The sequence below is a fragment of the Acomys russatus genome, chromosome 4 (genome assembly GCF_903995435.1).
Source record: "Acomys russatus chromosome 4, mAcoRus1.1, whole genome shotgun sequence".
Lineage (NCBI taxonomy): Eukaryota > Metazoa > Chordata > Mammalia > Rodentia > Muridae > Acomys > Acomys russatus.
In genome coordinates, this window is record NC_067140.1 from 63,064,884 (window position 1) to 63,078,469 (window position 13,586).

Below are 13,586 nucleotides of genomic sequence, written 5' to 3' on the forward strand. Positions count from 1 at the left end.
ATTGTGATTTGTGGTTGCGCTAACTGGTGGGCCATGGCCCAGGAGTTCTAAAGCGGTTTTGCTGTTCATCCCGCACAGCCCCCAGCACAAAGGCAGGAGGATTGCTGCAAGTTTGAGGACAACCTGGGCTACATGAGACCTAATCTCAAAAAACACACACGCACAGAGCTCCATGTTTCCCAGCTTTCTTCCTGTCACATGAGAATAACAGAAGATAGCCATGTACCGGGGGACTCGCCAGACATAAACCCTTGCAGCACCGTGATCTTGAACTTCTAGCCTCCAAAGCTATAAAAAACAAATGTTTGTGGGACTGATGGTGTATGGTGGAGGTAGAGCACTGTCCAGTGTGTCCAAAGCTCCAGGTTCAACCCTGAGAACTGCAACAGACAAGCAAACCAACGCATTTAAGGAAGACATGTTAGCCGGGCGATGGTGGCGCAGGCCTTTAATCCCAGCACTCGGGAGGCAGAGGCTGGCATATCGCTGTGAGTTCGAGGCCAGCCTGGTGTACAAAGTGAGTCCAGGACAGCCAAGGCTACACAGAGAAACCCTGTCTCGAAAAACCAAAAAAAAAAAAAAGATATGTTAGTTGTTTGCTACACCTGGTCAATGGTAGGTGCTGGTCAGGTTCTGAGTATGTTCACCGAAGCCGTGGGCCTTCTTAGCTGACAAACCAGAAACTAAAGAGTCTCCTTTCTGCTCTTCAGGGAGCCTCTTCCCACCCCCAGCCCACCTCCATCTCTCTCTCTCTCTCTCTCTCTCTCTCTCTCTCTCTCTCTCTCTCTCTCTCTGTCTCCACACCACCCCCTCCCAGCTTACTGCCTACTGTGTCTGAGATTTTTTTCCCCTGCCTTTTTTTTTTTAAATCTTTTTTTTTATTATTAATTTATTCTTGTTACATCTCAATGTTTATCCCATCCCTTGTATCCTCCCATTCCTCCCCCCCCCCCTTCCCTGCCTTTAAATTCTTTAATTGATGGAGAAAATAAACCTAATCAAGACCTGTAGATGATAGCATCTGTTGAATATTCACTCCTACACTAAAATACTTGCTCTCTGTCTTCAAAGCCATGGGGTTGAAATAGCCTAGTTGGTGTGGTTTAGGTATGCAAATATGATTTCATCCCTGAGTTCATAGAGGGGGTTGGTTTTTTCGTTTTAATTTTTTAAATTTATTCTTCTCTCATGTATTGCATCCCGACCACAATTTCCCCTCTCTCCTCTCTTCCCAGTCCCTTCCCCCTTCCCCCCTTCCCCTTTACCCCTCGGTTCTCATCAGAAAAGGGCAGGCCTCCCATGGATATCAACCTAACATGGCGTATCAAGTTGCCGTAAGACTGGGCACCTTTTTTCATATCAAGGCTGGGTGACAAATGTAATATGACTTTTATTGATGTTGAAATATATTCAGAAGATGGGCATGGTGGTGCGCACCTATAATCCCAGCAGCTGGGGAGGCAGAGGCAGGTGGATCCTGTGAGTTCAAGGCCAGCCTGGTCTGCAAAGCTAGCCCAAGACAGCCAGGGCTATATAGAAACACACACACACACACACACACACACACACACACACAATCTAAAACAATTTATTAGCATAAATAAGTTCTGATTGTGAGCACAGTTTACCTTTTCTTTCTTTTTTTTTTTCCCTCCCCTTTGCATTGAAATTTATGAAGAGCCTCTTCCGGTCTCAAGCCGGGCATGGTGGCACACGCCTTTAATCCCAGCACTCAGGAGGCAGAGGCAGGCAGATTGCTGGTCCACAAAGAGAGTCCAGGACAGCCAAGGTTACACAGGGAAACCTTGTCTCAAAAACAAAAAACAAACAAAACAAACAAACAAGCAAAAAGATGACGAAAGGAACATCATCCTTTTGAAAGCTTCAAAATAAGACGCACTCGTTGCGCCGCGGCTGTGGCTCTAGGGCCACCACCTTCAGAAGTCACTCTGTGGCAAATGTGGCTGCCCTGCCAAGCGCAAGAGAAGGTATAACTGGAGCGCCAAGGCTAAGAGACGAAACACAACCGGGACTGGGCGGATGAGGCACCTAAAAATTGTCTTCCGCAGATTCAGACATGGATTCAGTGAAGGAACACCACCCAAGCCCAAGAGGGCAGCTGCTGCAGCGTCCCCTTCATCTTGAGGATTTCAATCAGTCATGACATAAATGCTCTGGTTTCCAAAGGAAGGAAGGAAAGAAGGAAGATAGACAGATAGAAAGAATAAGAGCGTGAAGCTTGTGCATTCTTGCAGAAACAGGTGTGTGTAGGGCAAGCGGCCCAGCGTGGGGCAGGGCTGCCTTCCTCTCCTGGGGCTGAGATCCGAGCATCTGCCTTCTCTTTGGGGCTCAGCCTGGATTTCTGAATACCACCTTCACCAGCAAGAATGCACACCCTGAGGCACAAACAATGGGGCGACCTCGTCCCTCTGATCCTTAGAGAGAGAGGAGACATCGCCTGCACCTCCAGACTGGCAAAGTAGATGGTGGTGAGCTAGGAGCTCACGCTTCCTGCTCTATTACGGAGACTACCCACTGCTTCACCGCGGCAGCTATCTGCACACGGGGTTCTCTGTGTGCTCTTCCTGGTCCAGGACGGCTGTGCGGCTCAGGTTTTTTGTAAGTAACTCAAGTTGGGTCATTGCCTCAGAATGAAGGCTGACCACAATGGGAAGTTTTACCTCTTTCTAGACTGGGAAACTAGCTTTCTGACAAGGATGTTCTAATAATTCTTTTAGCGTCCTACCTCTGCTTTCTTCTTTAATCCTGGCTGTTCTGCCTGCAGGAGCTTGTTAAACCAAGTTGAAACAATCCCCTTTAAAAGGTCAGGGCAATGTCTTGGAGAAGCGTCTCATTATCTAGGACAAGAGCTAACCCTTCACAAGTCAAAATACCATAAACTCACAAAGACTTTGAAATGCTCTCCTTAATAAGGCCTCAGTGTCGGGCCGCTTCTGTGGATTTTCCTTCCTGTGAAAAAGAAACTGGCCTTAAAGCGCCAAGGAGCTGGAAAATAACCCAGTGGAGGCAGCTGCCAGACTTCATCTCTTTCCTCCCAGGAATTCTGAATCATATTTCTTTAGAACTTAAGAGTCAGAAGCAAATTTTACTTTTTTTTATTAATTTATTTTTAGTTCATGTACATTGGTGTTTGTTTGCATGTATGTCTGAGTGAGGATGTCCGAAGCCCTGGAACTGGAATTACAGTTGTGAGCTGCCATGGTAGATCCTGGGAATTGAACTCAGGTCCTCTGGAAGAGCAGCCAGTCTCCTAACTGTTAAGCCATCTCTCCAGTGCCCAGAAGCAAATTTTAAAAAGTACAAATCCACCATAAATTTTAGGGAAAATAGATTTCTTTACAACAGAAAAATTCTTTGGATGCCATAATCATAGACACATTAATGATAAATGACTGTATTGAAGCATTAGAATGGGTATTTTATTCATTTATTAATTTGAGACCGAGTCAAATGGGGCTCTATCTGTCCTGGAATTCATTATATAGACCAGGCTGACCTTGAACTCATGAAGATCGGCCTGCCTCTCCCTCCTCAGCGCTGAGATGTTTTGAGGGCCTGGTAAGATGACCCAGTGATTAAATGTACTTGCCGTCTTTGCGCAGGACTAGATTTTGGTTCCAGGACCCACATAGGCAGGTCACAACTGCCTGTAACTCCAGCTCCAGGGGATCTGATGCCGTCCTCTGGCCTTCTTGGGCACCTACATACAACTGCTACACATAGCGACACCCAGGCACACTCAAATACACACAAACAAAAAAGAGTTTTGTTTTGTTTTGTTTTGTTTTTGGAAGCCACAAATGGTGCTTTCTTTGTCAGTAGCAAAACCAAAGCGTAGAATGAAGGGGAAACATTATTTAAAGAAGCCTGAAAGTACAGTGAACGTTTTAGTTTTTATACAAGGTTTGATCTGGCTTTGTAGATTCCTCCTAGTAATTGGATTTAGGACTCAAATCATCTCATGTGACTCCCATAAAACTAGAAGTTTTAGCTAAGCATTGAAATACACAATAAAAACGGAAACAAAAACCCATCTTCCTTCAGGAGCAGCTGGAAACTTAGTAATGTATGTGGTAATTAAGTCTAGCTTCTAACAAATGTAAAGTTAAACTTTAATGGCTTTTTATGGCTGGGTAATAAATCGTATGCAAACGAGACAGGGGTGGATACTTAGTTTATATAACTCACAAAGGAACACTGATGGGTGCTCTGAAAGGCAGCCTTGGCAATCTGTCCTCATCCTAACTCAGCCCCAACTGGTCCTTATGGAAGTCAGTCAGCTCCTCTGGACCTCCCACCCTCTGTAAAGTGTGACTGCCTGGCTGAGGAGCCGGGACTAATATGTCTTCAAAGCTCTTTTCTGTGTGTGATCTAACTTAATCATTCAGATTCCACAGGTAAGAAGGGCAGTACCTGTTGCCCTCATTACCGAGGCGGAGATGGAGAAGCTCACGGGTGTAAACTATGTAATTAGAGCCGTACAGACTGCAATGGAGCGGCCGAGGTGGGATTCAGACTCGGCTGTCTGGGCTCAGTTCTGTGTAGGTGGTCACGATTCCTACCAACTCTGGAAGTCTGGCTTAATAAGGTGACATTTAGTCATTGCTCAGTTACAAGCAGACTTTTAAAGGTGTCTTAAACAGTTTTCATCAGGGACAGCATGTTCTTTAGCCTGTGGGACCGAATGCTTTTATGGTTCCATTGCGGGGGGAGCCAATTAAGTAGCCGGTTAATAGCCCAACTTTATAGCTAAGTTAATAAAAAAGCCACATCACACTGGCTGCGTTTTGCCACTCCAGCCACTTTCAAGAGTTCCTGCTAATTTATGTCTGGAGAGCTTCCAGAATCCCTGGGTTGCTATAAAAATGCATTCTCTCATTACTTGTTGCTAATGTGTTAAAAGTCGTAAGAGGAGCAACAAAACTTGTAAGTAAACTATGGAGTGAATTCCAGTGGTGTGATAAATCATGTTAGGAGTGCTGGCCGGTGCCCTGGAAGGAACATGGCTCAGTGGGTAAGGTGTTTGCCACTCAAGTGTGAGGACCAGAGTTCAATCCCCAGAACCCATGTGAACCAGACACGGGGGTAGTGTGTGTGTGTGTGTGTGTGTGTGTGTGTGTGTGTGTGTGTGTGTGTTTAAGGAGAATCCTTGGAAGCTGGTGGGTCAGGTAGGCCGCATAAAAAGGAAGAAAGCAAGACAAAACCAAACAAGAAGAGATTCAGTAACTCTCATAGTAGAAAGTAAGGAGTGACCGCCTCATATGCTTTGGCATGCAAATGCTTGTGTTCACACACAACATGGCACGCGTGTGCCCAGAACATATATACAAAGATAAAAGACAAGCAAGAAGAAAGACTATGTCCACACACTTTCCTCAGAAAGTCAATCCCAAACTTTTGGTAATTCCTCACAAGCCATTCATTCTGTTTGATTTTCGTGTACATTGAGACTATCTGTATAGCAGACCAATAAAGTTATGGATTCAGAATCAGGCCTAAGAAACTCTACCAAAACCCATGGACATGCAAAGGAAGAGAAGATACGGAGTGAGGTTAATGCTGAGGTGGCATTGTTTAATCAGTAGCATTTTAAAGGTCATTTTAAAATTCTAATACACTTAATAAAAACTACTCAGAGACATATATGCCACCAATGTACCAATGCTAGAGAGTCAGCATTGGTTACCAAGAGGATTTGTATCTGTGTGTCTCTTGATCTGATCCAATCTAGAAGCTTCCAAAGTTATGGACGTATTTGTGAGAGTATAAGAAATTCTATCTAAGCAGGGCATGGTGGCGCATGCCTTTAGTCCAGCACTTGGGTGGCAGAGACTGGCGGATCGCTGTAAATTCAAGGCCAGCCTACTCTACAAAGTGAGTCTAGGACAGTCAAGGCTACGGGGTGGAGAGATGGCACAGCAATTAAGAGCACTGTGTACTCTTCCAGAGGTGCTGAGTTCAATTCCCAGCAACCACATGGTAGCTCACGTGCATCTATAATGTGATTCGATGCCCTCTTCTGGCCTGCAGGTGTACATGTAGATAGAGCACTCACATACATAAAATAAACAAATCTTTTAAAAAGTAATAAAACAAAATAAAGCCGGAGAGCTTCCAAATGTACTTCAAGCATGGTCTTATCAAAAAATTGTTTTGGGCCTCTCCTATGAATTTCAGTCTGAGAGAAAGAAGGAAACAGGAGAGAACAAGAACAACAAAGACAGCCAGGTGCCGTGGCGCACACCTGTAATCTCAGCATTTGGGAGGCAGAGGCAGGTGGATTGCTGTGAGTTTGAGGCCAGCCTGGGCTACAAAGTGAGTCCAGAACAGTCAAGGCTACACAGAGAAACCCTGTCTCGAAAAACCAAAAAAATAGGACCAACAAGTCATGGCCAGGGATTAGGATGCCTGACTGTAGTCTCAGCACCTAGGAGGAGGCAGAGGCAGGAAGAGACAGCCATGGGTTTGAGGCCAGCCTGGTCTACATAGTGAGTTCTAGGAAAGCCAGGTCTACAGAGTGAGACCCAGATTCAAACAAAACAAGAACACAACAAAACACCGAAATAAAATAAAGAAAGAAGCCACAAAATACAAGACAGACTATAACGGTCATTAGTGTAATTTATCCAGAAACAGTGGACAGCTTTCTGAGTCTTGGAAGGCAGGCCCCACGTATTTTGGAACACACAGGCCTCCCTGCTGTTTTGTTATTGGCTATGGCACTTAGGAAAAGTCTAATTCCTTTTACTTCCTCTTACGGAATGATCCTGTCACTGGGACCCAGCTGATTTCCTCTTCTTTCTCCTCTGGACATACAAGGTCATCTAGTGACAGCATAGGGAACTGCAGCTACCCTCCAGCTCTTGAGGATGCTGTCCCCTTACCTGTCATTTTGGACCTGCCTTGAAAGGAGTCAGGTTGGCGCTGTCCACCTCAACACAGCCATCTGTAAGACTGTCTCCTTGTGCACCCCACCAAGGAGACCACCCGACAGCCCTCTCTGTAATATTGTCTCCTGTGCACTCCTCCCACACCGACCACCTTAACAGGCCACTTTGTAAGATCGTCTCCTAGTGTCCTTTCCCCCAGAGAGACTACCTTAAGAGCCCGACTTGTAAGATTGTCTCTTTGTTCCTAAGCCCCTAAGGAGACCAACTTAACAACATCCTTTGTAACAGTGTCTTCTTGTCCATCACTGAGCCAGGTCAACAGTTAGATTTGAAAAACTTTCTTGTGCTCAGTCTCCAAAAGAGACTATCTCTCTCTTTTTTTCTTCTTCTTCATTAAATTCTTTTCGTAACCTTTTGAGAACTTTGTACGTGAGTATTGAGTCTCTAACACTTTATGCCTTTCTTCATCCCTCAAATTGCTCCAGTGCCTACCCCTCCCAATCCATAGCCCCTCCTTTACTATTTTTACATATACAGACATATGTATGCACATGTATGTATCCATGTATATATGAGTCCATTTAGCATTGCTTATATGCTCAAGTATCCAGGGCTGACCACTTGGGATTGCACGTCTTAGGCGGGAGCTTGTCCCTGGAAGAAAGTGATTTTCTTTCAGATGCCATTAATCTTCATAGCTCTTTATCTAGGGATGGGACCAGGTGGAATGCCCTCCGTCCGCATGGCGTGTCAACTACTGTTGTCTTCATGTGGGTTGTTCATGTGATCATATTGCTGAGATTTAATGAGTGCATCTTCCCTGTCGTGCCTAGGGGACAAGCACCCTGGGCCACTGACTCTTACAACCTTTCTACTTTTCCTATGATTTTTTTTCTTGAGCCTTAGGGATAGGGGGTGTTTTGGATATGCATCCATTGGGACTGGGCACCCCACAGACCTGTAATCTCTGCATCCTGACCAGTTGTGGATCTCTGTAATAGTCTCCATCTCTTAGAGGGGGGAAAAGCCTCTTTGATGAGGGTTGAGAGATACCCTTATTTGTGGGTACAAAGAAGAATTTAGGATACAGGTCTTTTTGGGGGGGCAGGGGTGGAGATAGGGTTTCTCTATGTAGCCTTCTGGAAGGCTATGGAGAATTCTGGAAGGCAACTGAACGCAATGACAATAGCCCATGCTCTTTGGAGGATTCTTGTATTCTTCTGACAGTAACACCAGAGGAGGTGTCCCACGCCTGGTACTGTACCTCAAGTACAGCAACTCTTTTTAAATAAATAAACGTGGTGAAATTTATTGTTGCTTGCACAGCACGTCTTCATAAGGCTGAATCAAACTTTAGTGAGCCTTTATTAATGCTTTCAATGTAAAATTGCGTACTTAACAAGAAACGCTTACCTGACACCTCAGCTATTAAAAGTGTTACCTTAAGGTTTTGTTTTGTTTGCGTTTGGTTTTTCAAGACAGGGTTTCTGTTTGTAACCCTGGCTGTCCTGGAACTCGCTCTGTAGACCAGGCTGGCCTTGGACACAGAGATCCACCTGCCTCTGCTTCTTGGGTGCTGGGATTAAAGGCATGAGCCACCACTGCCCAGCACCTTAAACTTTGTTTTGTTTTTCGAGACAGGGGTTCTCTGTGTAGCCTTGGCTGTCCTGAGCTCACTTTGTAGACCAGGCTGGCCTCAAACTCACATTGATCTGCCTGCCTCAGTCTTCCGAGTGCCGGAATTAAAGGCATGCGCCATCACACCTGGCCCAGCACCTAAAACTTGTAATAGTATGGCTTATATTCAATGATGAAGTGTTTTTGTTGTGAGTTTATCAAATTTGGTAATGTATTGCTAAAACATTTTAATATATATTTACCTATATGCCTTATAACTGAGGATATTAATCCTCAATTGTGGTTCTATATAACACGTAATAAATAGGTTCAAGTTATAGCTTACCACTTAACTGATTATCAACTTGAATATATTTCTAAAAAATAATACACATCACACACGTGCATGTATATGTTTCTGAGTAAGCTTTTAAGGTAACGTTTCCCTGTGGGTTTTTCAGATAGCTTTGGTGTTATTTTGTCTTTCTTTTCTCCTTCCCTACGTCATCTTTCTCCTCCCTCCCCAGTTAAAGTCCCCCCTAGTTTCCAATACCCCCTTTGTAGCACCTGTCTTCTACTGGCCCCTCTCTAGAACTCCTTCCCATCCCCTCCCCATCCGTTCCCCACCCCCACCCCAGCCCCTCCCCAGCCCCCACCCCGTTCATATCCCCTGCCTGCTTCCTATCTCCCTGTGGCCCCTTTTTACTTTCCTGGCTTCTTCAAACACACGTTATGAACACAAATCTGGAAGATCTGGAGGTAGGCAGTATCTACAAGATGAGCATATGGCATTTGTCTTTTGGGGTCTGGATCACCTCAGTTGTCATATTTCTTAGTTCCAAAGATTCATTTTTTTTTCTTTCTTTCTTTCCTTTTTCTTTTCTTTTCTTTTTTTCTTTCTTGAGAAAGAGTATCTTACTATGTAGCCCTGGATGTCCTGAAACTCACTCTGAAAATGAGGCTGACCTTGAACTCACAGAGATCATCTGCCTCTGCCTCTCAGGTGCTGGGATTAAAGATGTGTGCCACCGGCTTTTGATCATGGTCTCTATAACAGCAATAGAAACCCGAGTTCCCACCACAGACTACACGCCTCTGGAACTGCGAGCCAAAATCACTCTCCGTAACGCTTTTGTCAGGGTGTTCATTACAGTGGCTGAATAAGAAACGGCTCACCATTTTTTTTCACTCTACAGTTTTATTTAAATCTTAAAATTTATTGCAAAATTGAATTCATTTTGTAAGAGCTAAGACTTCAACACAAGTTTTCTGAGTCCCTGTTTGAAGCTTCCTGCCACTCAGAGCCTTGCAGAGGCCTCCGTGCTGCACTCTTTTCTGGAAAAGGTGCTTCCCCCCTTTACCAAGGAACACAACTTTTAATCCGGGCCGTGTAGTGATTGTGTTTCCTGATGGAATAATTTGTGAATTACTGATTTTTAAGTGTGTGTGTGTGTGTGTGTGTGTGTGTGTGTGTGTGTGTGTGTGTGCATGTGCGTGTAGTGCCTTGGTACCCATGTGGAAGTCTGAGGACCACTGTGGGAGTCAGTTCTCTCTCCATCCATCGTGAGAGCCTTTAACCCACTGAGCCATCTCACGGCCTGGGCCCTGCAGTTTTTAAAAGACCGGATTCTCATTAGTCAGCACAGGCTCAGGTTGCAGCAGGTCACCTCTCTTGGAATGTTACTTTCACTCCGTTTGACTTGATTAACTTCTAATGCCCTGGTCACTTTCTAAACCCACGCGCACTAGGAGTGTTTGAATACTGCATTCCTACCCCATTTCTTCTGGAAAGACTTTTGCTTATTCTAACTGGAGCTTATTTCTTTTCACTTTGCTGGATCTTGTAGGCTGTTAGGAAAAGTCCTTACAAGGATATTCAGGGAACGGGAACTTGTACAACGGGTGCCCATAGAAAAATGCTCAAAGGACATAGAATGCTCAGGTTTTCTACTCTACTTATTTCTTAGGCTACCTGGGGAAAAGCAAAAACAACTGTGGATTAAAAAATAGAACAAAACTCAATGCTGGGTGTGGTTGCTCGCGCCTTTAATCACAGCACTCGGGAAGCAGAGGCAGGCAGATCTTTGTGAGTTCAAGGCCAGCCTAGTCTACAAAGCGAGTTCAGGACAGCCAGGGCTACACAGAGAAAGCCTATCTCGGGGGGGGGGGGGGAACAACAACAACAACAGCAACAAAAACTTTCCTTACAAGTGGTTCCGCTGGACTGTCTAAATACACAGTGTGGAACAGAATTTTGTTTCATAGGACATGGCTTAAACTAGGACAGACAACACAAGCTAAGTCATGGAGAACTTATATAGAGACTTTACCACAAAGAATTTGCTGTAGAAGGATTTATCCAGTAAACACAGAACTCTTCAAGCTAATGCCAGGCTAATTCTGGTTAGACAGAGGGCATGGGAAAACACTGTGGATATAATCTGGCTAGCTAGGGGTCAAAGCAGAGGAAAGAAAGCACAGGCAAAGGTCTGTGTGAAATGTGAATTACTCACGGTGGAAAAGCAACGTAAAAGTTGTCTCCTCCTGGGGTGGAGGGGCCTCTTCTTGGGACTTGCTCTTTTTCCTTTTTCTTCTGATTCTTCTTTGTTTTATTTTATTTTATTTTATTTTATTTTAATTTTGAGACAAGGTTCCTCTTGTAGTCCTAGCTAGCCAGAACTCACTTTGTAGACCAGGCTGGCCTCGAACTCAGAGATTTGCCTGCCTCTGCCTCCCGAGTGCTGGGATTATAGGCGTGCGCCACTGCATAAAGCTGTTCCATGGTGGCGTCCTGCAGATTTCCCTTTTTTGAGTCTTTCAGCTATTGCATCATTTTCTAGCCAATTCAGTACAATAATTAAAACTTGGTAAGAAGTTTCAGTGTTGCTTTGAGAAGTAGTAGCAACAGAGCTTTGCTTTTTATAAAGCTTATCATGTTTCTGTTTTGAATGTGTAATTTTTCTTCCTTTAAACATTTGTCCAAAAGATGACCTTGCTTTACTGGCACCGTGCTACAATTTGAAACTGTTCTATTGAATAAGATACACTAGGGCAAATGATCAACACCACCTAGGCCAGGATAAAGAAAGCTTCACTTTACTTTTTGGCAGGGTTGCCACGTTCCTTTTCCCCAATTCAGAAAAGTATCTGATATCGATGCTAACCTCCTATCAGCTTTCCCCGCATTTTTTAGATGCGAGAAAAAATAATTGGGATGGAGAAAGTTAGGACAAGGTTTCACGTGCCCCTTGAACTTGATTCGCAGCAGATGATGACCTTGAATTTTCTTGTTCCTCCTTCTACCCTCAAGTGCTGGGATTACAGGTAAATAACACTATACATGGTTGGAAAGTAAATTTCCTAATTTAAGCTAATGAAAAAGAAAAAGCTTAGAGCTTTTCTTTTAATGTAAGAAATATTTTACTTTGGCATAGATTATTAAATTCTAAAGAAAATCTGTTTTTAAATACAACTTTAATATTGAGAAATTTTCCAATAAATTAAAATTTATCTTTGCAGAATTACTCTGTCAGGCAAACTTTTTCTTTTGTTGAAGTATAAATAGATAGATACAAGAACAACTTCAAAATTTAAAACATTTTCATAGCCGGGCATGGTGTCTCATGCCTTTAATCCCACCCAGCACTTCAGAGGCAGAGGCAAGTGGATGTTTGTGAGTTCGAGGCCAGGCTGGTCTACAAAGAGAGTCCAGGACAGCCAGTGCAACACAGAGAAACCCTGTCTTGAAAAAAAAAACCAAAAACAAATAAATAGGTTTGTTTTTTTTTTTCACTTATCACAGATGAAAATTTAGATATAAGAGCTTGTATAGGTGTTAACACAATAAAAAAGATGGTGGGTCATGCCTCTAATCCCAGGGCTTGGAGGCTGAAGAATGGCATGAGCTCACCAATCTACTACCTAGAAGATTCTAGAAAATACAAGAATACATTTCACCACTAACCCAGTGATCTTCACATCGCTTGAGAACTCCGCTCTTACTGGCAGACTCGTGCGCCCCCCGGCGGTCTCTCTTGGAACTTCATCCTATCGCACCTCCGGGAAGCGAATAAAGATTTCTTATTCAAAACGCCGGAAGTGACTACGGAGACCCGGGAGGTTCAGCGCGAAGTATCCGTGACGGGAGGCAGAGATGAGCGACATGGTGGAGAGGACGCTGACCGCACTGCCGGGGCTCTTCCTACAGAACCAGCTTGGAGGGCCTGCGGCCTCCAGAGCACCCTTCTTCTCCAGGCTGGGCGGCCTCATCCGCGGCGTCACTGCGCTATCGTCCAAGCACGTATGTGGAGGGGTTGGCAGGGCGGGATGGGGTGGGGCGGCCGGGCCGGAGGTGTCGCGGTCGGTCAGCTGGATGGACTCGGCCCCGGCATCCGCCCCACGCTTGGGTTTGCTGCCTGCACTGACCTCAAGGAGACCGACCGGCTTTCCGATCTAGAGGCCCGAAAACCCTCCGTGTGCTTTCTCCGCGTTAAACTGGTGTGTGTGTGTGTGTGTGTGTGTGTGTGTGTGTGTGTGTGTGTGTGTGTGTGTGTGTGTGTGTGTGTGTGTGTGTGTGTGTGTGTGTTTTTCATGGGGTGCTTTGAGAATTAGGTGAGCTGTCAATCGAGTGCAAAGAGCCAGTGCGATTGAAGTTCTGAGCTATAGCCTCCTACGAAGTTTCTCTTCCCTTTTGAGTTTTAACTTAGTTCCTTCTATTTGGAGGCATCACGTACTCCAACAGAACAGCCGTCTCTCTCGCCCCTCACAGTGCTTTTGTTTTTGCGGAGCTTGAGGTTCTTGGGCTAGACCAACGAGTTGGGCCAAGACCGGCTTTGAAAACTAGTAGTTAACAACAGAAGTCATTAAGTTCCCACGGATTGTGTGTGGTACTGATTCAAAGCCTCGAGGAGTGTATGTCTTAAAAGTCTAATGTTGTGTCCTAAATTTCTTAAGCAAATATTTATCAAGCGCAACCATGCATTAAATAAGGAAGGGGGGGGGAAACACTTTTCTTTCTGTCAAAGAACTGATCGTCCACTTTGGGTTTAACATAAGCGT

At 44.7% G+C, this 13,586-nt stretch overlaps 1 protein-coding gene and 1 pseudogene across 1 annotated transcript in view; both read left to right on the top strand.

The window, feature by feature from the left end:
- The first annotated feature begins 1,852 nt into the window (after window positions 1–1,852).
- On the top strand, window positions 1,853–2,145 carry LOC127188151 (60S ribosomal protein L37-like; annotated as a pseudogene).
- A 10,491-nt stretch (window positions 2,146–12,636) lies between these two features.
- The window catches only part of Ap4e1 (adaptor related protein complex 4 subunit epsilon 1), a 67,017-nt gene continuing 66,067 nt past the window's right edge, over window positions 12,637–13,586 (top strand). The window contains exon 1 of the mRNA XM_051144562.1: window positions 12,637–12,828. Coding sequence (XP_051000519.1) covers window positions 12,682–12,828 — 147 coding nt within the window. The 5' untranslated portion in view covers window positions 12,637–12,681. The remainder of the gene's footprint in view (window positions 12,829–13,586) is intronic.